This window comes from Misgurnus anguillicaudatus, chromosome 4 (assembly GCF_027580225.2).
Source record: "Misgurnus anguillicaudatus chromosome 4, ASM2758022v2, whole genome shotgun sequence".
Classification (NCBI taxonomy): Eukaryota; Metazoa; Chordata; class Actinopteri; order Cypriniformes; family Cobitidae; genus Misgurnus; species Misgurnus anguillicaudatus.
The window spans coordinates 37105273-37129995 of record NC_073340.2 but is presented as its reverse complement, the minus strand read 5'-3'; the positions used below and the strand labels follow the sequence as shown (position 1 = coordinate 37129995).

Genomic DNA, 24723 nt, shown 5'->3' with positions numbered 1-24723 from the left:
ATTAGCAGTCATTAAACTTAAAAAAACACCAAACTGTCATTATTATAATTAAATTAGGGCTTAAATACGTCTATTCAGATTAACAACATTATACATGTTTCTTTTTTTACATCGATGTAAATAAGTTCCAGATAGATCATGACTGCCTGTCGCTTTAATAAACTGACTGTATTGCTGATCTCTAATTGAGGAGCTCAGATGCAAAACCGTCCGACATGTTTTCTTGTAAATGAGAATTTTAAATCACGATTTATGTTATGTTTAGGTTCAGTAATTTCACTTTTATGCCAAGGAAAAGGTTATTAGTCAGTCAGTAACTAACAAATGTCACTTCTTAGTTACGACTTAGTCATTCCATTATAATTTAACCAATTTGACTTTCACTGTAAAACTCTTTGTGCATGCAAGCCTTCACTTCTAAAAAAATCCACTTCTTTGGACAAAACACAGTAAACTATTTCAAAATCACTTAGAGATGCAAAAATATAGAGAGATTCTGGAAAAATATAAATCACGAATATGATCATGAACAGGGGCGTCGCTAGACCCCTTTTACTGGGGCACGTGCCCCAGTGTAAATCTTTTGTGCCCCTGTGTAAATCTCAAGTTTACATTTTAGCAGTTAACTAGTGTATTACTTTACAAAGACAATCGCGGCAAAACGGATCTATATGCAATGCAGTTACCCAATTCACGTTTGAAAAAGCGACGCACCAGTCGCACTGACGCGTGCAAGCCTCAATTCATGTCCACGTCCGCGCACGGACATGAATGGGTGCGCGGACGCGGACATGAATTGAGGCGTGCACGCGACTGTTTTGCCGTGCGCAGCCGCATACAAAGTACACGCGATTGAGTTGGTTTATGAAAACATGACGAGACTTAAGTAAGTTTCTAAATAATAATGGAAATCTTATTTTCACCCGATCGTTGACGCATGTGATAGACATCAGAAATGTTTTGTGCAAAGCAGGAAAAGGGAAGGAAAAATGAGAGATGATGTATTTAAGGGAGTAAGGACACATAACATCTTACCCTGTCAGGGCTTAAACATTAGAGGGAAAATCTCAGAAAAACCTCTGTCAATAGTCTATAAAATTGCATTGTTCACATACAAAAACTGTGTTATACTGTTCTGTATTTTCAGATATGAAATTCATATTTAGTTCACTAGCTCTAGGTCATTACATAAACAGTTAGCAGTAACTAAGATAATTTTTTAGTAGCAGTCATAAAATGAAAATATTCTTAAAAATAAAAAAAGAAGTGATTAATAACTTTTTTTATTTTTAAGAATATTTTCATTTTATGACTGCTACTAAAAAATCTATCTTAGTTACTGCTAACTGTTTATGTTATGTAAAAATGCAAATGTGCATAAAAAAATTTCTCTCCGCCCATTATTTCCAAACATTTTATGCCTTTAAACATGTTAATAATGTTGTATATATGTTTATATGAAGATGATACTTAAATATTTTTAAATAAATGTTTGTCTTTCCCAGTACTTGTTGCAATGTTGGAATAGTGGGTTAAGCAAAGGAAATTGTATCTTGCACAGCGCAGGCTTTCAAGAAAAAGTAAAAAAAAGAAATGGGGGGCCTGTGCCCCCAACCCAATATCACGCAAATACGTGACTATTTCACGTATGGACCAACGTGAAAATGACACGGTTTGCCGCGTTTGAACGTGAGCATGTCACGTTTCCTTTTTGTGTCCTTACCTAAACAAACTCTAACCCCAACTTCGGGGACAATTGGTTAAAGTTTAGAAAATATAAAAGAATAAGTCTTGTATCTTTTTTTTATAAACCAATACTTAAAGTGACAAATACTTAAAGTGACATATAACAAAAGCACCAAATCTAACCCTAAACCGGAGCGAAAATGGTTTGAAAATAGGACAAAAAAGTTGAGTAACCAAAACGTGAAAGTGACACAAAAAGGAAACGTGACATGCTCACGTTCAAACGCGGGCAAAACGTGTCATTTTCACGTTGGTCCGTACGTGAAATAGTCACGTATTTGCGTGATATTGGTGCCCCAGTAGAGCTTTATGTCTAGCAACGCCCCTGATCATGAATCATCTTTTAGTTTTTAAATTAAGATCACGATTCTGAAACAACAATTTACTAAAAGATAAAAGATAAAATATGAATTGCAGCAATCTCTTTAAAAATGTTTCATTGATTAGATTTTTTTTTAATCTGACGATTCACTGACTCACTTATAAATATATGTTTTATTAATGGATAAAAGAATGTGTTTGCCCTTGATCGTAAACATTAGCATTTATACTTCTGTGATCATTTAAATGTTTTGAATATATAATGCAAAAATAAATAATTATACTGTGGGGTTGAAAAGAACCGTTTTCCTATATATCAGGTTTCCCAAACTTTTTCAATCCAGGACCCACCTAGACAGGTCAAATTGATCTTAAAGGATTATTTCACTTTTATAAAAAAAATCCGGAATCTTCTCACTCCCATGTCATCAAAGATGTTTATGCGTTTCTGTGTTCAGTCGAGAAGAAATTTCGTTTTTTGAGGAAAACATTTCAGGATTTTTCTCCATATAGTGAACTTTATTGGACCTGAACAGAGTCTTATTTTGAGAAACCATCCTCATTTTCAGCACTTTTAATCACAACTTCTCGTCTTGCATAAGCCGTGTGATGCGCCAGCGAGACCTTACGTATTGCGTAATCATATGGAAAGGTCACGCATGAAGTATGTGAAACTACCCCTCCAGTGTTTACGTGTGGAGAAAGAGGAGCGTTCAGATGTTGTTGTATGTGGAATGATATTAATTAATGTCTTTGTGTCAGTTTATTGTTTAAAATGATCTGTTTCACATATATAACATGTTTTCTAATGTTCCGGTAAGATTTCTGTCAAAGATTTAATAGATGGACAAATCGCTCTAAGTTAGGAATAAGATCGTGTGTGTGCTTAAATCTTGATTGTGACCTTTACACTATAAATCGTGCAGCTCTACTCTCTCATGAATCAATCCTTGAGATGTTAATCTTTAGTCTTGTATTTTTCATGTAGTGGAGATGATGTGAGTGTAGTTTATCTTAATGAAATATTCTTTCTAAAATCTCCGGTACATTCAGCACAGAATCTGACTGATGAACCATAAAAACATGATAAGAGCTCATCAGCAGCTGTGTGCCACCTGTGTTACCTCATATATTTATCTCTGCAGGTCTCCAGAAACTTCTCCAGCTGTGTGGGTGTGATCCGGTCCAACTGATACAGAACTTTGGGCTGTGACGGCAGAAAAATACACCATCACTCACATAAGCACACACGCACAAAGACGCAAACAAAAGAACACGCACGTGTGTAGTCATACCTCGGTCGTGCCGTTGTCATTGATGCCGTACTTGTCTCGTGTCTTTTTGATTTTCTCTGAAACCGTTTTGATGAACTTTCTTATTTCCTGGAGGAGAAACAAAATGTTTAAAAATCATAAACAACTTGTCAAACATTCACTGAAACGTTCAGTCTGAATCATTCATCATGACAGAATTATTTTCACACAAACACAGTAATGTTTTACATAAAATCTAATTTTGGGGTAACACAAATAATACACACTGAGTAAACACAAACTGCGTGGCCAACACACATATGTAGTCAAGATTAGTGTGTGTGTGTGTGTGCGTGCGTGCATGTCAGCAGCAAGTTAACACTTCACAAATTAGTCCCAACACTGTTATTGCTGTAATTCATAACACAAACGTTAAACTGAAAACTCCAATCATTGTCTCACATGCATCACACGCACACATCTTAACAGGGCTGAATGGTATTGAGACCAAATGTACGTTGCGATAACAATATTTTTGAGGTATATCATTTTCCCAGTATTTGAAATACACCTCTGGTGCAACTCAGACACATCATCAGTGATGTATGTATCCTGGGTTCATTGGGTGTTTGGGGTCTCACAACATCATACACTCTCGCCCAGGCCACCCAGCCAGGGTTGATCAGACCCCGGCTTGTGTCCGAGTAGCTTGTATGATCCAAGGATCACCCCGCTTGATCCACAGCCATCTTGACGCCTTTTCAGCGACGTCCGTGATGTTCTTGATGGCTTTCCTGCTGTGCAGACTCTTCACTCCAAGCATCTTGAGGGCCCTGATGAGTGACTGGCCGACATATCCTCTACACCCAACCTCGATGGGATTGCATCGGGTCCTTCAACCCCTGCTTTGGCATTGGCCTGCCAGTTCCTCGTATTTGGCCCTCTTCCTCTCAAAAGCCTCCTCCTTCTGGTCTTCCCAGGGGACCGTCAACTCCAGCAGGACCACTTGCCTTGTTTTTCCTGAGCGTGGTCACTGCAAAGTTCTCTGGGAATTTGAGCTGACTCCCTAGGTCGACATTCAGTTGCCAGTCTTGTGCTGTTGCAAGCAGTACCCCTGTTTGCTTCAGGTGCTGATGTGGCTTCCCCCCGACTTTAACGAAGACGACGTTCTGCCTTACTGGTTGCTGGTGTCTACTGCATGCGATTCCGGTGCTGATAACCTCTGCAATGGCCCTCGGCACTTGGTCGTGGCACCAACGGTAGTGCCCATCTCCCAGTGCTTTGGGACAGCAGCTCAAGACGTGCTCCAATGATCCTCCTCTCTGGCAGAGTGGGCACAATAATGTATCTGCCAAGTCCCAGCCAAAGAGATTGGATGGGCTAGGGAGGACATCATAGACAGAATTAACCAGGAATTTGATCCGGTGTGGCTCAGACTTCCACGGTTCTGTCCCTGATATCCTCCGCTCTGCCGCCTGCTCCCATCGGGTCCATGCCCGCTGCTGCCGCATCCCTACTGCTCTACTCCTGTGGGCTTCCTCCACCCCTGCTCGGACGTCATCGTGGATCAGCTGCCGCCTTTCTTTTCCCTGGGCCTTGTTAAAGCCAGGTGTTGGATTGCTCCCGAGTCCTACCCGTCCAGATGCCACTGCTCCCACCAGCTCACCATGTCGCAGCCGTGACTCAGCCTGCTTTACTGCCTCTTGGGCCTTCCACTTCCTGCCAGCTCTATGCCAGCTGAAGAGGCTTTGATGTCACTGGAGTCTCTGTACAGTATCACCTCTCTTGCTCAGGTTACCATAAACTCTTCCTTTAAACTACCGAAGGGCAGTTTTAGCTTTTTCTTCCTACCGTACAAGGCGATGTCACTGAGACTCTGTGGTAGCCCTAGCCACTTCCGCAGGGAACAGCTGACTTCCCTCTCAAAGCATTCAACGGTAGTAATTGGAACGTCATAGACCAGCAGTGGGGGCAGGATTTTTTTATTAAAGGTATAGCGGAAGATTTTCCCGAATTATTTAAAAGAACCGCCCCTCGATATACACGCAACACTCTCCCTCCCTCCTCCCGAGAGGGAACGCCTGTTAAACGCATGCTTGAGAGAGAGAGAGAGAGCATGCAGGAGCTCAGTTCTTCTCTTCGCTCTGTTTACAAGTTTCTGTCGGCATGTTTACCGGGTCTGTTCGGTTCGTGACTTGTGCCAGGGCTAGCATCGCTAATCATAGCTTACATCAACGTTTACTAGCAGTGATTTTAAATGGATTTCTCCAAATAGCATGACAAAATGTACTTTTCCAGTAGAAACTTCGCGTGGGAAGCTCAACCTGTCCTTTTAGCTCACGCCAGCGTGTGAAATAGTCTCCCATAAACATTCTGGGCTTGTTTCTTTCTTTATAGTCCTTTCTCTTCTTGTCATACAATTCGTATACACTTTTTCTCTTGCGACCCTCAGACATTTTGAAAAAAAAAAAACAGCGAGAACGCAAGCTTCAATGAATGGTTGAAACCGTAGCACAACACACATACACGTGAAAGTGCGCATGTGCAGCAAGCGAACCTAGAGGCGAGCACGTACGACGGTTATACGTCAACATATAATCAGAATGATTGACATCTGGGATGACCAATAGTCTTGATGATCCACCCGGAAAACGGAAATCTTCCGCTATAACTTTAACTTTTTTAAACATTTAGATATGTAAATATCATACTGAAATAAACAGGTAATACAAATTCTTCTGATGTAATTAAATCTAATTCAGGCTAAAAATATTTCAGATGTAACTTTCTTTGTAGGCACAAGCTCGTCGCTGTCGTTTTCCTTGCTTATCTCTACTTTACTATTTTTTTTGTTGCCGTTATTTTTCTAGCGTTTAGTAAGGTAATTGGTCTAATTTGGACAATCTAAGCATGCATCACACAAATTACAGACATGTAAAAAAAATCAAGTTATAAACTGTTATCACAGCAATGATCATTTTTCACTATATCGTGCAGCACTACATCTGACCCATGAGGTTTTGACATGCACCATACGTTCTGTTCAATACCTGAATATATTTCTCAGTGCCTGTGTCTGTCAAAGCCTTTAAAGGAAAGACAAAGACTGAACACACCTGTCACTCACATCAATCAATAATATTCAACCAATCAACATCTCACAGGACATTTCATCACTTCCTGTGTACGTGTGTTGTTATGGGCATCACAATGCAGTTGCTTGAGCGTTCTGATTGGTTGTTCACTGAGGTCTCAGTTATAATTGCTCAGAATCAAAACGAGGTCACATGATCAGAGAATACAGCTTATAAGAGCAACACTGATGCTTTTCTTAGAATCAAACCAATTCACATCCATTAAGCGCTATTAAAGACAGGCGAATCTGAACTTCAACATCATTCATTCACCACTTCTTTCATGAAGACCGAAGATGCACTGAAGTGTTTTTAAATGAGACACGAGTGGGTCTTCACTGTAATTCTGTGCTCTTAGAGCTGATAAAGAAAAAAGGACAAACTGAAAGTACAGTAAATGAACACATTTAATGCTTTTATCTCATGTTTTGCCTCCATGTGAACTTTGTGCAGATTGAAAGGTATTATCTTCAAGCATTTGAGAAACAATTTAATGAAGGTCAATTGTGAAGGTTAATATCATCTTGAGTGAAACTATTTACAGTTTTTTACTAATCAAAAGCATAAGCGGCTTCCCAAATGAATGCTAGTAATGGCATTCAAACACAAAACACAATAAAAAACTATTTCTACTTTGTAGATTTAATGTGTGAGAGTTACTTGTTTTAGTCCGACTGAAGTGTAATCGTCTCATAGTGTCTGACAGCTCCTCATCGCCTCTGTGTTGAGTGTGTGAAGTGTGCATCATCCAAATACTTTAAGTGCACTTATTCTTCAGCGTTAACACTACTCGCAATATTTACACTACAAAGTAACGCAGAATAATACACAAGTATTCAATTTGGGATGCACTCAATTTTAAAAGCAGGTCAAACTGTGTAAGGGGTCTCACCTCTAAAAACGTGTCTTTACAACACAAGAAGTCTCTTCTCTTCATGATGGAGTCTGAGGTCAACACCAGCTCATTTCTGCTCAGTGCCGGCTCACTTTGACAGGTGTACACCGCCTGATGGAGAGAAAACATACGAGATGTATCATCATGAGAAAAAAAAACATCAAATGAGGAAGATGTCTGTAAGACTCGGGCTGTTTGTTGCTCCGGCTGCTTTGTACATTTCCGCAAAAGTTTACTCGCAAAAGGATTCAGCTTGAGCTTTGATTGTTTTATAAATCTGTCACAAAGTCATATATCAGCCACTGAGCAGATCAGCGCACCATCTGAAACCTAAAGATGTTACTCTGTGACGTACTCGGACGTTGTCGAGGACTCTTTTAAACTCCAGCGGTTCGTCTTTTCCCTCCATGTCCGTGGGGTCGAGTCCGTCCCCTCCGTAGATGAACTGGATGATGTCACCGGTGGAGCTGCGTACCGTCAGATCATACTGAGAGCAGAGATCTTCTAAAGACTTTACCAGACGTCTCTGAATGACAAATACACACACATACACACATGCATTAAGAGCAGATCTCATTCATGATTTAATGCGTCACTGTGTCCAACTGTCTGTTAAAAAAAATCAGGACTCAGCATGTGACAATATATTTCTTTGTCTTTTACTGAAGTACTGTCACAGTAATACACTGTAGATTACATTTAAAGAAAAAAATTATATGAATATTTAAATTAATCTACAAATAAAGAGTTATTTATATTTGAATAAAATAATGATTTTACAAACACAAGATTTGCATTATATTTTCATGAATGAAGCATTATGAATAGGATAATAATAACCGTCTTTACTTTAAGCGTGATAACTAAATTTAAATCAGCATCATCTCTCCATAATAAATAACTCTGACATGTAAATCATATGGATTCAATAGTGACATATAATCACTGCCAACACTGTTTTATACATAACTACTGACACATCAATAGCTTTCATTTATTGATCAGTTTTAGTTGTGGTTATTGGGGATAACAGATCTCGGAACGTTGGGATTGACCAATCAGAATCAAGTATTTCCAAGAGTCATGTAATAATCCTTTTTAAAACATAAATAAAGAAAAAAGTAAAAATGTCGAAGTTAGGGTTGGGTTGATTTTCATCAGTCACATGTTAATGAGCTCATGGTTGCAATTTTTAAGTAATCTTTTTAGTTTAGTAGTAATAAATGTCCTACAGCTAGTGGACTGGGGAGTTTTAAGATGGCAACATTAAAGGGATAGTTACCCAAAAATACAAATTCTGTCATTTTCTCATCCTCATGCTGTTTTAAATCTGATGAACACAAAAGAAAATAAATGATGGTAGGCACACAGCTGACGATACCCACTGAATTACATCGCATTTGCTTTTCCTACTATGGAAGTCAATGGTTACCATCAGTTGTGTGCTTACCATTTTTTATCAAAATATCTTCTTTTATGTTCATCAGAAAAAAGAAATTCATACAGGTTTACAACAACATGAAGATGAGAAAATGACAACAGAATTTTTGGGTGAACTATCCCTATTAAGAGTACATTTACAAAGGACACAGGGTTTCCCGCAGCACTTTGCAGTTCGGGCGGCCCGCCTAAGCTGTGAAACCCTACCGCCTTAACTAGGTCGTCTAAAATAAAAATTGCTGCACAAAAGGCCATCAAGTTCATCTCGGAGAATAGTGCGGACACGCTTCACACCCCGAGCGTGCACGCGCGCCACACGGCCGAAATGATGCCTCACTGTCTGGAGGATAGCCAGTAAGTGGACTTATGTTTTGGGTTTATTTAAGCCTGTTATTGTATTAGTCTATAGTTCTCGTGATTTTTAAGTAAGTTAGCTGGTGATTTTTGTTGTTTAAGCAACCTACCAGCTAGGTTTCACGTACCTGTTGATTAGATATAATTGTTGAGCGCTCTTGCTCATGTTATTTATGTGCATTATTTACATGCTACAGTAGTTACACTCCTTTAAGATAATGTAATTAATAGTGGAAAATAATCTGTTTTTACAATTTTTGCGCTATCTATCATAGTTCGCCATCAACATCTGGTTTAGTTTGTGTTTCTTAATCCTTTAGTTTCACTTTATCACACATCTATTCCCATATTCCTGAAGTATCTGTTAAAAACACTTAATTCATTAATAATCTAGTATGTGTTCATTTTCTGTCAAAGTTTCTTCAAAATTAAGTTTTATTTGAGTGTTTTAAATAAAAATATTTTCATTTTCATCATGACATGTATGCCCCGCCCCTTTGATTACCATGCCCGCGGTCACGGCCACCTGCCCAACCCTACCACCTTGACCAACAAATTTTCTGCGGGAAACCCTGGTACATCAGACTTATTTCACAACATCAAGAAAAAAAATCTGTTTCCACCATCCAAGTTATTTTAGAAAGCCCGAGTGAGATCTTCAGATAACAGATGAGAACTGTAAACAGACACATCTGGAAACTTTAACTACTTTTAACCACAACCAGAGATGAGTCACATAAATCACTGTCAAAAAACCTTCAGGGAACGACCGGCTATCAGGCTTTCAGCTGTATGAAATATACTGTGACACCTACAACACACACTCTCAGACATGGCCAGCTTATAATACTATAATAGGTGTGTGTGTGTGTGTGTGTGTGTGTGTGTGTGTGTGTGTGTGTGTGTGTGTGTGTGTACCTGCATGTATCCCGTCTCAGCTGTCTTTACCGCGGTATCCACCAGACCTTCTCTTCCGGCCATAGTGTGAAAGAAGAACTCAGTGGGCGTCAAACCCGAATAAAAGCTGTCAGCTACAAAGCCTTTTGCTGCAGGGAGCTAATAAAAAACACAGACACATGTGTTAAGGCTGTGCAATTAAATTCTTGATTCAAACAATTACAAAAACAAGATGATCGAGGTAAAACTATTATTGTGTGATTAAAATATATCAATTGTGTGCTGCTGGACCGATGTGTTTGTAAAGCACTGCTTTGACAGACACGTGTAGCCTATTGCAACAAGGTTAAATAAATGCATGTTTTCAAAGTCACTAGGTAATCGTGTATGAAGCAGCCCTAATGTGTGTGTGATTCTATTCACAAACCTCAGAAACTATGATATTATTTTAGATTTTAACAGACAACCAAAACAAGTGGCCTGCAAACTGTTCACATTTATTGCAACATTATTATGTCTGACATCTCTCCATCTAAACATCCATTTAGTTTATGCCACACGTCGTGCATATCGACAAGTCAACAGCTGACATATTATCTGAAATATTACTATTATCTTCAGCCCTGTTATAACAATGATGAAAAGACAGAAACATTATGGTATTGATCTGAGATCTCTGATTATGACCTCTCACATCATCAGTCCCATTCATTCACACACATCAATTACTGTCACATCACTCTTACAGCCAGAAATCACACAGAGATATACAAGAGGTCTGTCATACTTTTGAGTGCTTCTGGAAGTGAGGCAGAGAACGATTTTCAAATCCATCAGGTACACGTGAACCACTGATGGCCTGCTGCCCGACACAAGCAATCATCTGAGAGATATTAATAAATGAACCTAGAAAGAGACAGAGAGACAGACTTCAGTCATATCAGAGGCATAATAGTTTTGATGTCACATAAGCCGTTTACATGCACAAATTTTTATCAGTCTGACTGAATTTAATCTGATTGCAAGTTACGACAATACAGTTTACATCAGTGTTTCCCATACATTGATTTATCTGTGGCGGGCCACCACAGAATCAACACTGGCCGCCACAAATAGATTTTTCATGATTCCCATTCGCCTTCCTCCTCTCTCTCATATTGCATGCTGTGTGCCTCTCTCACATAACAGTGTAAAGTATTTAAACTCTGCGTTCCTCCATGTACTTTCTTTTATGCGTAAACGTTTCCCACAAATACCTGTTCTGGTGTGAGTCTAGGCGGGCGTACACGGTGCGATTTTTGCTGTCGTAGGAGCTCGCATGCGATTTTTTTTCTCGGGAGCAAATCGTTCATGCTCGTATGGTCGTGGCTCGCACCGTGTGAGAGGAATTACGAGCCGAGCAGGTAACGAGCACCTTACGACCTCCCGATAATTTTTAAACATGTCAAAAAAGTTCGGGAGCTGTCGGTATAAATTCGTAGTGTTGGATATTAAAGTCTGTGTAAAGAATTGTTTGTTAACATATTATAAATGTTAGAAATGTATTGCTGAAACATGTCCACATTTTTGTACTCAGGAATATTTGGGCGGGGTTAAAACGGTGGCTTGATGACACACTGCAGCCACCTCGCATGGCCCCGCCCCTAACACAATTGCTAGCATGCATTCCGGTTGTAGTGGTATTTGAAAGTTAAGAGAGACGGCAGATTTCCCGCAAGTGGGAGGGGTTTCAGCACAGACACACCCCCAACCGTGTGAGAGGAATTACAAGCCGAGCAGGTAACGAGCACCCTACGGCCTCCCGATAATTTTTAAACATGTCAAAAAAGTTCGGGAGCTGTCGGTATAAATTCGTAGTGTTGGTGGGGGTGCTCGGTTTAAACGTATGGTGATTTTGTCAGTTGTCACATTTTAAGCAGCAGTTAAAGAAAGGGCTGATTGGATTAAACAAGGAGTTACTGGGTCGTGGGTCGTTACTGGGTCCTGTTTAGTCACCATTTTATAAACAACAGAACAGATAATATGTAAAAATAGTCTCTCAAAGTCCTGTGGAAAACACTTTTACATGAACCCTAAACATTGCCATCTGATGAAAATGTTTGTTTACATGCACATTCTATATAATCCTAACCAAACGTCTGCACAAGCATACAGCCAGGGTTGCCAGATTCACGAATCAAGACCATCCCTATAGACATTCTAGATTGCACAAACTAACCCATCCCAATGACTATACACAGCCCAAATGCCAATAACTATTAAACTAAATCCTTTCATCTTTAACCTGCAGAAAAAGATCAACTTGTGAAACAGTTTTAAAGTAGCCTAAATCTGAACTCGAAACAGAGCACACAGAGTACTTGGCAACGCAGCGCACAGCATCTCCCAATGAGTTCACGCTTTATCTCTGGATAAATGTACAAAGTCAAAGTTGAAATAGAGAAAACTGTTCTTAAGAAATTTTCAGATCTAGGCAAAAAAAGCACACCTTTTAAAAGGCACGGTGCTATTTTATTGCTTTATGTAATGTTATGAAAGACATGAACGCTGCAGAATGTACAGCGCATGACCCCATTACATTAATAATGTGTGTTGCCATTGCCTTGTTTCTGTGACGAGAAATAAATCCGTAATATGTAAATAATATGTAAATATAAGATGTGAACTTAAGCACAAGGTATTTTGTATCTAACTGAGTAAATACTATGATTCATGCGTTCACATGCGTACTTTTCTCCTGATGATCAGATCGGACTACACCACCCCTTTCAATACAATCAAAATTTGCATGCAATCGACTTCAATCGTATTGATTAAGGTATTTACATCAAGGCTTTTTAATCCGATTGAGCCATGATTACAATTAAAAACAGTTTATGTGGTTGCATGTAAACGCCGCTGTTGTGATCACATGACATGTCAAACCTTTCTTACTATAGTAAATGATACCAGTGCAATAGTGTTACCTTTAGATCCACACAGAGCCATGATGAGTGGACTGTTGCTCTTATCCAGTTCCCTCAGACAAGCACTGCCAGCATGATCTCTAATCACAGACAACTCTTTCAGGATCAACGCCTGGACACAAACACACACAAAAACACACACGGATAAATGACCAGAGAAACACTTCTGTAATGTGTGCATCACATTATCCAACAATAAAAGACTCAACTAGCAGCTACCTTATCTACCTGAGATGTAAACATATGACGTAATTTTATTATTAAAGGTTTTCATTTTTTAAAATAACGGTAACAATGCTATTATTGGTTAATATATTGATGACATCAGCAGGACAGTCAGTTTAGTAGCACAAACATCATTCACAATAACACAAGAACATCTATAGTGAGCGAGATGAACCTCGAGCGTTTCCTCTGCGGTACAGCCCGGCTGCTGCTGTAATCTGCCCGTCTTCAGAGCTTCAATGTACTCGTCACATTTCTTATAACCGGCATCCAGAAGCTCCTGCTTGGCCTTCAACAAACCCTGACCCGGCGTCACGTCACCGATCCCGATAGAAAACCCTCGATTCGCTGAAAACACAGAAACCAGAAGGAAACCCACGTCAGCGGAGTAACAACTCAAGCAGTCATCTCTAGAGATAAAACACAAACTCACAGAGGTAAACAGGAGCCAGACGTGCCAAGCGTGACATTGCATCTGCCGCCACCAGTTGACCCCAATCTCTCAACAGAATGTAGAAGATGTTGTTCTTAGATCCGGATCCAAGAGTTCCTTTATCCAAACTGCCACACATCAACTCGCTGTTCTGGATCACAACGACTGTAAACAAACACAAACACACCTGAACCATTTGATTTCTTCACTGAAATGCACGTTATATTAAAGTATGTGTAAAGAATTGTTTGTAAACATATTAGAAATGTTAGAAATGTATTGCTGAAACATGTCCACATTTTTGTATTCAGGAATATTTGGGCGGGGTTAAAACGGTGGCTTGATGATGCACTGGAGCCACCTCACATGGCCCCGCCCCTAACACAATTACTAGCATGCATTCCGGTTGTAGTGCTATTTGAAAGTTAAGAGAGATGGCAGATTTCCCGCGAGATTTATCCAAGATTTTAATAACTTATTTTATTTATTCACTTTTGCTGGTTGGTTTATAACACCTTTGCTGTGCTGTGACAAACTGGGAACACATTTCATTTAAAGAGAAATATTGTTTAAAGGGCTCACTCACATGAATCATTAGGACACAGATCTTCTCCTTTACCGCAGTACTGTTTGCCTTTAGTACGCAGGTTGGCCTTCACCGGACACGTCTTACTGGGCTTCAGAATCAAACTGAAGATCTGTTTCCCGGTCCACAGCCTGATCGGCTGAAACACACAAATTATACAATTTACTACATCATTACACAACACACCACGAATAAAGCAGATTGAAATCAGAAATAAAAAAAGTGTCAACATCAGTCTTTATCTCATCTTTTATATTAATACTGCTTAATAACATCACAATAGCTATGTATACATTCAATCTAATATTCAGTTTGTAATCAAATTAATGGCCTAATCGTATTGAAAAGCCTTTATGTAAACACCTTAATCAATACTATTTAGGTCAATCGGATACAAACTTCGATCGTATTGAAAGCGGTGGTGCAGCCCAATCTGTGATCTGATCATCAGGAGAAAAGTATGAATGTAAACACGTTAATCGTAGTATTTTCTTAATCGAATGCAAAAATACCTTGTGCATATGCGCATAAGAATTGTGCTCAAGTATACGTCTTATATTTAGTTTTATTTACGTATCACATGACTCTCGTCACAGAAACATTGCAAGGCGATGGCAACATACATTATTAAGGTAATGGGGTCACACGCTGTACATTCTGCAGTGTTCATGCCTTTCATAACATTACGTAAAGCAATAAAATAGCATCATGCCTTTGTGTTTTCTTTGCCTATATCTGAAAACTTCTTAAGAGAACTTTCTCCAACTCAACTTTGACTTTGTACATTTATGTAAGGGATAATGTAGAGGCAGCCGGTAGTTATTGGGAAATAAGCCCCGACAGTGTGATCAGGACCCGACGCGAAGCGGAGGGTCTTGTATCACACTGAAGGGGCTTATTTCCCAATAACTACCGGCTGCCTCTACATTATCCCGCTTATTACACGGCTACTTGCCACATAAGAAAAAAACTGGACATGAATATGAATTTGAAACATTTTATTGGCATATTTGTTTTAAATTAACATTTTTATCCTTCCGCGAAACTTTGCACAGATGCATAATATGATCGTAATACCTTATAAAGATCCTCTGCTTCATACTTGTCTCCATTTGTTCTCTTTGAGAAGTTTTAATCCCCATTCTGTATTTTTTTGTGTGTTGGCTTCGTAGCTGTCATGCTCTATTTTGTCATGTTCAGTCTCAGTAAGCTGTCTGTGTCTTGTGGTGGTTGTCCAGTGTTTGTCACAAGATGGCGCCAAACAGACAGTAATCTTTATTGATCTTTATTGGCGTGGAGCGATTTTACTCGTGCAAGTAGTCCGGCTATGCGTTATTAATTTGGAGCGGTTATTATTTGAAAAGAACGAACCTGCAAATGTCTCAACTGACCAATCAGAATCAAGCATTCCAGAGAGCCGTGTAATAAATAGTGATAAAGTGTGAACTCGACAAGACATGTTGTGCACTGCGTTGCCAAGTCCTCTGCTTTTTTGCATACTTGAGATTTTTGCCCCTTTTTAAACTGTTTCAGGGAGTTTTTGCGGGTTAAAGGTGAAAGGATTTAGATTATTAGTTATTGGTATTTGGGCTGTTAATAGTTACTGGGATGCTTTTGGGCTAGTTTTCAATGTCCATTGGACTGGTTTTGATTTGCGAATCTGTAATGCATGTGTTATCTAGAAAATATCCAAAACCTAGTTAATCCAAGTTAATTAACAAAAATAGCTGAACATATTTGGGCATTTCTGAACCTTCTTCTGCATCCATGTTTAATAAACTTGCTAGCTTACGCTTGTCAACATTAACTCCGCGGCTCTTTTTGCCTCCAGCTAAGCCCCGCCCACTCGGAGAAGTTGCAATGTTTACAAACTTTTAAGGGGTCTATATAATGTAGCCTACACGTAAATAAATATTTTAATCAGTTAGGGTGCATGTAAACTGTACTGTCGTAACCTGAAATTAAGTCAGATTGACAAAAGTTTGTGCATGTAAACAGTCAATCGGTGTGCCAGTGATATTTTTTAGCAAAACAAAGGTTTAGATGAGAAAAATAGAAAACAGACAGAAGGAAGGACAGACAAACACTAAGCAGACAACTTTACATACTTTAACAAACGAACATTTCATCTCTTCAGTGAAAACACCTGACTGTATGATTATCTGTTCACACAACATCATTATTCTTCCGAAAGAAAAACTGTAGGGTCAAAAGTGAATCTCTATGGGCGGTAGATTTTGACTTCTGCATCTCTGTTAAAAATAACAGTACCACTTACAGTATATGCGATTTGTATTTCAGTGATTCTAAACATTTTTCAGCGTGTGGCCCCCTTTGTGTACGGTGCATTCCTTCGGGCCCCCCAAAGAAATTTTACAACAAATTTGTTCTATAACGTAACATTTTAATTAAACAAAACATATTAAATTATACAAAGTAGTGCTGTTGGTTAATAGCCTTATTTTTTTAGGTTTAATTACACAGAATTCATGATAAATTAATGTATTTTAAAAATGTCATAAAACTGGGGCCCCCCTGGCACCATCTCCCGCGGCCCCCAGTTTGAGAACCCCTGTTGTATTTGACAGTCCTTATAGAAAAACACAGATTTTTTGTGATTGTTGTGGGCAAAAAAATCCTTGATCTTGTGGCACGTTTTCTTAAAAAATGTAATGGAATACGCAAGATATTTATGAAATTTTATGTGATGAAATTGCAGGAACTTGCCAAAATTGTGGGAACTTGCAAAAACTGCCTGAACTTGCAAAAACTGTTTGCAGCTTTTCATCGACTTTCCCGTTGCGTAATTACATCACTTCCTAACATTCCCATGACAACAGGGGACATGACTGTGCATGTGGGAAAAAAATTCAACATTTTCCAACTTTCTGCTGAGATATATATGTGACTTTTTTGTTATGAAAATGCAGGGATTATGACATCATGCAAGCCACGCATATTTTGCGAACAGAGATCTGCAATTTATGCGGCGAAAGTGTGGCGTATTTAAAAATGCGGCCCCCTCATAAATACGGGACTTTGGCTGATTATGCATTGAATCATGCGATCGCATAATCGCATTTTTCTGGAGGGACTGATTTGCTTAAGTGAAGAGAGAGAGAGAAACAGAAAGAGGAGACAATCTGAACAGTTACCTTGAGAATAGCAGGATGAGGGAGAGCAATTTTGATTTTTTCATCTTTCCCCACCAGGATGGAGGCGACGATCTGACAGGTTTTGGTTCGGTCAAAGAAGGTGTCTTTAAGTGTGAGCAGGTAAGCCCCTGTTACACAAACACAGAAAAAAAAACACACAGGTGAATATCAGCAGATGAACAGCTCCACCTATGGGTGAGACACAAGACAATGTGAAGAACATGAAGACCTAAGCATTTCAAATAATTCAATCACAATATGCTCAAATCTGAGGGATCACACGGCACTCACCCGTCAGGAAGTCTTGAATGGCCGCAATCAGGGGTTCACCGTTTCTCGGGGTCACCAGATTGGCCTTTGTCTGTATAACAGATACGGATCAACCTCAGTACAGCATCTCAATGAATAACTCAAAGATGCATACAGACATTAAAACATCTTTCTCACCCCCATGAGCACGAGCGCTTCTGCTTTAGCCTCCTCGGTCTGCGGCAGGTGAAGGTTCATCTCATCTCCATCAAAGTCAGCATTATAGGGCGTGCATACGCATTCGTTAAATCTGAACGTCCGGTGAGGTTTCACACGCGCCTGGAGGATATACAAAGGTAAATTGCATGTTTCACGTGACAGGTGTGTGAATGATGTGATGTACAGTAAAGGGACTCACGATATGAGCCATGATACTGAGCTTGTGCAGAGACGGCTGCCGGTTAAACAGGACAATATCTCCATCGATCATGTGTCTCTCAACCACATCGCCGTATTTCAGCTCCTGTGCCATCTTCTCTCTGTTACCGTACTTTAAAAACCTGCAACCAGCCACAAGATTTAGACAAATTAAGAAACGTTAAATCATTATTTTTTGAAATTAGAGAGATGTGACCTCTTCATCTGCATGTGTCTCTGCTGGATGAAATTTGCTCCTGGATGAACATCAGGCCCATTACGGACGAGTTTCCTCATTAACTCAATGTTGGCTTTATTCACCTAAAACACACACAGGGCAGATAACACTTATTAAATTAAGTGCTGCACTAACTAGTTTTACCACTAGTCAACACACTGGAGCTGTCTTGACTAGTTGTAGGACTGCACGATTCTGGAAAAAATGAGAATCAATCTTTTTTGTTTTAAATGAAGATCACGATTCTCAAACAATTCTGAACTAAACAAAATAACTTCATTTACTAGAAGTTCTGACAAAAATGAATTGCAGCAATCTCTTTAAAAATGTTGAATTAGTTTGAATAATTTTTTATAAATCTGAAAGATTCAACTCACTAATAAATAAATGTTTTATTACTGGGTGAGGGGTGTTTGTACTCGATCATAGACATTAGTGTTTATATTTAAACTGTAAACTATTATCCCCGTACTTCTGTGATCATTAAAATATTTTAAATGTGGTTGAAAAAGCTGCTTGAAACTTATACATCAGGGTTTCGTAAACCTTTTTAATCCAGGAGCCACCTAAACATGTATGAATATAATATATAAAATATAATAAATATATAATTATCTCAAAGAGTAGTTTTTATTTACCTTTCATTTTCCTTAAAACAAAGCAATAGTAAAATAAGCATTTTAAAGAGGCTTCCTTAGGTGATATGATAACATAGTTTGCAAATAAAATAAAGCGTATTTGCAGTATACAGACAGACAGACGCAACACATACGGCAAGCATGAACACATCCGTGAAAGCAAAGCACAATGAACGCAAACTTCATCCGCTTTAAATGCATCATTTAAATTAGTGAACCAATGAACAATTGTCATTGCAACCCATTTGTTTAAAGGGGACATTTCACAAGATTTTTTTAAGATGTAAAATAAATCGTTGGTGTCCCCAGAGTACATGTGTGAAGTTTTAGCTCAAAATACCATTTAGATAATTTATAATATCATGTTAAAAATGCCACTTTGTAGGTGTGAGCAAAAATGTGCCTTTTTGTGTGTGTCATTTAAAATGCAAATAAGCTGATAATGCAAATACTGATCACCATAATGGTGGTTTGTTGAAATTAAAACTCAATTGTGCTGTCAATTATTTTCTCTCTGCACTAAATGTCAGTGCTGTGGTTGTATAGTGCAGATTAAGGGGTGGGATTCTTATAATAAGATCCCCTCCTGACATCACAAGGGGAGAGAAATTTTAACGACCTATTTTTTCACATGCTTGCAGAGAATGGTTTATTAACACCAAGTTACTGGGTTGATCTTTTTCACATTTTTCACTAGTTTGATAGAAGCACTGGGGAACAAATTATAGCACTTACACATGAATCTTTTTTCCAGATATTGATTATATGTTCCCTTTAAAAAAAAGCTTTACATGATGATGGCTCTCTCTGACTCATGCACGTTTCAAAGGTCCGGTTTCATTTCTGTATAAGGTTTAATAGACAGACGAATCGTTTTAATTTAGGAATTGTGTGGGTGTATGAATCAACATTGTGATTTTTCTCTCTATTAATCATGCAGCCCTAACTAGTTTTGGAATTCAGTTGCATTCAGTTTAGTGGCGTGATATAATTTTCATAAAGTATCTAATGCAGAACCAAATACAAAGTAAAGTAAAGCTAAGAAAGTTACAACATGGTTTCATTACCAGCTAAATTAAAAAAATGTATCACGAACAATCACGCAGCCAAATAGATTTAGAATTGGATATTTGTTTATCAACAAGAGAACTTTGTATTCCCAAGTTGTGCTAAACATTGTGACTGTTTAAATCAACAAGCATGAATAATAAATGGGTTTATATACAACACATTTCTTCTGTGACTCTGACCTTTTCCGGGTAGGTCAGGATTTTGGCGACATGGACCGGTACGGCGACCTCATCGATTCTCAGGTTGGGGTCGGGAGAGATGACCGTTCTGCCCGAAAAATCCACACGCTTTCCAGACAGGTTACCACGAAATCTCCCTGAAAACCAGCAAAACAAGCCAAGTTACCCTCGACCAGCATGAATGTATGCAGCCACAGCCAAAAATAGCATGAAGAGACTCATGAGAAATCAGTCAGTTCAGATCAGCCCCCGAGCTGTCTGCAGGCCGTACCCTGTTTTCCCTTGAGTCTCTGCACAAAGCCGCGGGTCCATTTTTTTGGTGCCATGTTGAGCGGGATGCCCGACAGCTCGCTGTTGATGTAAAGGGCACACTGAAGCTGCAAGAAGTCCCAATCCTCCATGATCATCTGCGTTTTAGCTCCAGACATACGATGCTATAGAAAGACAAACACATCTCATTTGCAATCTCATTGATTGAAACGGACCTTCAAATAGGTGGGGAAAAATCCCTTTTTATCTAAAGTGAACTTTCTGCCTGTTTAATAAGCTATAAAAAAGCTATATTTACATATACATAACGATAATGTGTTTCTGACCCAGCAAGTTCTATTAAAAAACTGTCAGGGAAAGACGTTTTCCGCACCTTCTTGATGACATCATTGAGGAAGATGATTTCCGTCAGTTTCATGGTCAGATCATCCTCATTGGTTCCTGATTTAAGGTCACTCACGACCGAGGGGCGGATACAGAGGGGCGGGACTAGAAGGCGTGTCAGGATGAGGTCAGCAGGTTTGCCCGATTCAGGATTCATCAGGAGAAGAGGAACATCCTCATTCGGAATCCTCCGGAAAAGATTTAGCACAATCAGAGGATTGAGGTTTTCCTGAAAGAAGAGGAGATATACAATCCTTCACATGAGAGTCAGATGAAATATCAAAACATTTATATAAAATATAATGTGTGATATCCAGGAATATACAGCTCAGTGTTAGAATAAGTTTTATAATCGTCTGAATAAATCTTCAGCGTGTAACTCATCTCTCATGTTTGTAATAAAGTCATGAATGATCCTTAAATCACGTGGCTTGTTATTTATGTACCTGTGCTCTGGTCAACAGCGACTCCACCTCTTTATTGTGTTCAATGGCGACATCGAACGACTGGAGAAAATCAGACACCATCGGATCGATCACCTTCTTTGTGGTTTTATACTTTTCATGAATGATCTTCAGTAAACCACATTTCTTCACAGGGCCGTTAAAGAGACATCAGAGGATCATTAAATATTAAATACACAAAAAGCTCAGTCATTTTTTTCCCACATGAATCTGTGTCTGTCTCTTTAACCTCTTCATCAATCAGATGATTCACTGAGATTATTTATAATAAAGCACAAAATCTTTTTAACTACTTTGTGGTGCTTTTATCCATTTTTGATCTTAGGGGCTGTTTACACTTGGTATTAAGATGTGTTTTCATCGATCAGATCACAAGTGGACGAGAGAGACACATTACGACCGCTTCTGTGCTGAATACTGTGAGGGGGCGGTCTGTCGAGACGGTGGGCGAGTTTCTCTGCTGTCATTCAAACGCGAGCGGGAGTAATTATGAGTTTAAATGGACGCAAACTAATATTATGTCGGAGTGCACTGCTTGTTTAGCAAGTAAACATGCTGCACAGTGTTTTGTACATGTATATGTTAAAGCTTTCTCTGAATTTTCAGCGCAATTGATATAGAATTGAAATAGAATCGCGCAAGTTTCACACGCTTTTAAAACGAAACTACGGAGATCAGCCGCTTTAGTTGTATCAATGAAAGGCTAAAAATAGCACTGTTCACCATATTTTCACGCCAGAAGTCAAAAAAAGACGTAAAACTTGTGTTTAATACCTCAGATTAGATAAATGGGCGGAGAGAAGGCGGTCGCGTGTGGCTGTTCGAACGCATTCAACCACATGTGCGTTACACAACTCCATCGAAAAGTGGTTTCAACTACCTCTGAATGTGGTTGAAAGTGGTCGAAAGTGGACGAGCTCAAAACGTTTTGAACACTGTTTACACCTGGCATTAACGTTGTCCACTTGTGATCCGATCGACGAAAACACATGTTAATGCCAAGTGTAAACAGCCTCTTAGATCATCAGGATATTCATCAAAACAACCAAGTCAATCAGTTATACAGGTTTGGTTTAAAACTACAGACAGAAATTTAACATGCATGCCTGGTTAGGTTTTGTTTTGAAGTAAACGGTCTTATTAACCAAATCATCTGTAATATGTCATCATGTAATGTGTGAAATAATAAACACAACAGATGATTTGTGTCTCATTCATCTGTATGTGGCATTTTACCGTTAAAGGCGTTACAGTAAAAGCATGTTGTTTTCTTCCTGCATTTGTCTGAGATTTTCTTCTTTAGACCGCGCTTCTGCAGGTAAACCAGACCAGGTTTTCGCAAATAATCCAGAAACTGAAGTTTTTCTTCTTTAGACAGAAGAATGTGTGAACACGTCTTACAAATCATCTGAAAAAAAAAACATCACCATAAGACACATAACATGATAATATTTACATCTGTCAAGAGGACATTTCACAAGACTATTTTAAGATGTCAAATAAATCTTTGGTGTCCCCAAAGTACGTATGTAAAGTATTAACTCAAAATAGCATAAAGATAATTTATTAAAACATGTTAAAATTGACACTTTGTAGGTGTGAGCAAAAATGTGCTGTTTTCGGGTGTGTCCTTTAAAATGCAAATGAGCTGATCTCTGCATTAAATAGCAGGGCTATGATTGGATAGTGCAGATTAAGGGGCGGTATTATTATAATAAGATCCCCTTCTGACATCACAAAGGAGCCAAATTTCAATTACTTATTTTTTCACATGCTTACAGAAAATGGTTTACCAAAACTAAGTTACTGGGTTGATCTTTTTCACATTTTCTAGGTTGATAGAAGCACTGGGGACCCGATTATAGCAATTAAACATGGAAAGTCAGATTTACATGATATTTCTTCTTTAAATATGGTATAAATTCGTTTGAATAGGGACAATACTTGCCTGCAGGATTCCTATGATGGCTTTGAAGTATCCGATGTGAAAACATGGTAGTTCCAGATCCAGATATCCGTAGTGACCCAGACAGTCGGCCAAATTCTTTCCACATGTTTCACAGGGCCGGTCCTTCTCACTGGTACCCTGAACAGAGAAGAGACTTATTATTAACCCTCTTTATCTCATGAGACATTTATTTAAAATGATTTAGTGCTTTGTGTGTGATGTTTTACCATGCGGTGGTCCAGGACTCCATATGAAAGCGGCGTGTGGCTCGTGTCCTGACTGTAGAGATTCTTACTGACCACCTGAATATGAGCCTGCTGTCGCATCTGCTCTGATGACTTTATACCAAAGCAGATGTGACTTCTGAAAGAGCAGAAGAAAAACTATCAGTAAAGCTTTCACATGGAGGATTACTCACATAAAGTTTTAGGCTAAAATCAATTATTGCATTTTATATAAAGCTAATTTCTTAACAAAATTGTATTAGTATCAAAAACTATTTAGTGTGCTGAACACAAAGAAAGATATTTGATAAATGTTAACAACCAACTAATCTGGGTCACCATTCACTTTCATAGTATTATTTTTCCTAACTTTGGAAGTAAATGGTGCCCCAGATATGCTTGGCTACATACATTTTCAAAATATGTTTCTTTGTGTTCAGCAAAATTTAAACATTTATACAGGTTTGAAAAAACTTGATGGTGAATAAATTAGGCATGTGCACGAATGATCAAATTAATATTTGATCTGCAATAATAATTTGAAGAGAAAACATGCTATTTAAATGTTTGTTTGTTTATAATGTGCCACTGCAGGGTTAAGGCTACTGCTCATTTAATGCTTTTTCACTTCACCTGTACTGTCTTTTACAAACTTTAATGTAAAATTTACATAAAAATGTATTTGTATGCATATTAGATCACAGACTAATTTAGGTATTAACAGTCGACTGTGCAGTGACAGTCTGTTACGTAGTCTATGCTTTTTTCATTCGCTTGTATGGGCACTTGGTGTTTCGAGTCTGAGTCTGTTTACATGACGATATCGTACTTTGTCATGTCCTTAAACTTTGCTTTGGGTTGGGGTTAGGGTATAGAATTTGGTATAATATAATTTTTTTAAGATCGAACAGTACTGCACTCGTACTAAAGACCAACTTGAAACCAAATATTTCCCTCCATTAATGCCATTTTTATGTATGCTATTTTTTTTCAACTAAAACAAAAAATACATGAATACATACATACCATACACATATTTATATATAGAATATAAGCATAGCTTGTTGTGTATATTTCCTAATTATAAGCCTTCTGTGAAATTGTGACAAAATAAAAAATACATAAAACATATGTCTTAATTAACGTCATTTAAATAAACAAACATTCATTTTTTATTAGCTCAAATATTCGAATATTATATTACTGAAAAATGCCCATCCCTAGCGTAAATGTTTT

At 38.5% G+C, this 24723-nt stretch overlaps 1 protein-coding gene across 2 annotated transcripts in view; it reads right to left on the bottom strand.

Moving 5' to 3' along the window:
- polr3a (polymerase (RNA) III (DNA directed) polypeptide A) overlaps nucleotides 1-24723 on the bottom strand; it is a 43387-nt gene that overhangs the window by 17937 nt on the left and 727 nt on the right. Inside the window, exons 2-24 of one of the 2 annotated variants that reach the window (XM_073867247.1) lie at nucleotides 23491-23626; nucleotides 23264-23401; nucleotides 22560-22723; nucleotides 21298-21460; nucleotides 20841-21080; nucleotides 20469-20631; nucleotides 20198-20334; nucleotides 18289-18392; nucleotides 18073-18214; nucleotides 17853-17993; nucleotides 17697-17766; nucleotides 17406-17533; nucleotides 14251-14389; nucleotides 13665-13829; nucleotides 13407-13579; nucleotides 13007-13118; nucleotides 10828-10946; nucleotides 10062-10199; nucleotides 7705-7875; nucleotides 7347-7460; nucleotides 6371-6406; nucleotides 3363-3449; nucleotides 3192-3274 (exon numbers count right to left, since the gene is read on the bottom strand). In XM_073867247.1, coding sequence (XP_073723348.1) covers nucleotides 3192-3274; nucleotides 3363-3449; nucleotides 6371-6406; nucleotides 7347-7460; nucleotides 7705-7875; nucleotides 10062-10199; nucleotides 10828-10946; nucleotides 13007-13118; nucleotides 13407-13579; nucleotides 13665-13829; nucleotides 14251-14389; nucleotides 17406-17533; nucleotides 17697-17766; nucleotides 17853-17993; nucleotides 18073-18214; nucleotides 18289-18392; nucleotides 20198-20334; nucleotides 20469-20631; nucleotides 20841-21080; nucleotides 21298-21460; nucleotides 22560-22723; nucleotides 23264-23401; nucleotides 23491-23626 — 3063 coding nt within the window. The remainder of the gene's footprint in view (nucleotides 1-3191; nucleotides 3275-3362; nucleotides 3450-6370; nucleotides 6407-7346; nucleotides 7461-7704; nucleotides 7876-10061; nucleotides 10200-10827; nucleotides 10947-13006; nucleotides 13119-13406; nucleotides 13580-13664; nucleotides 13830-14250; nucleotides 14390-17405; nucleotides 17534-17696; nucleotides 17767-17852; nucleotides 17994-18072; nucleotides 18215-18288; nucleotides 18393-20197; nucleotides 20335-20468; nucleotides 20632-20840; nucleotides 21081-21297; nucleotides 21461-22559; nucleotides 22724-23263; nucleotides 23402-23490; nucleotides 23627-24723) is intronic. The other variant, XM_073867248.1, reaches the window with a different exon arrangement.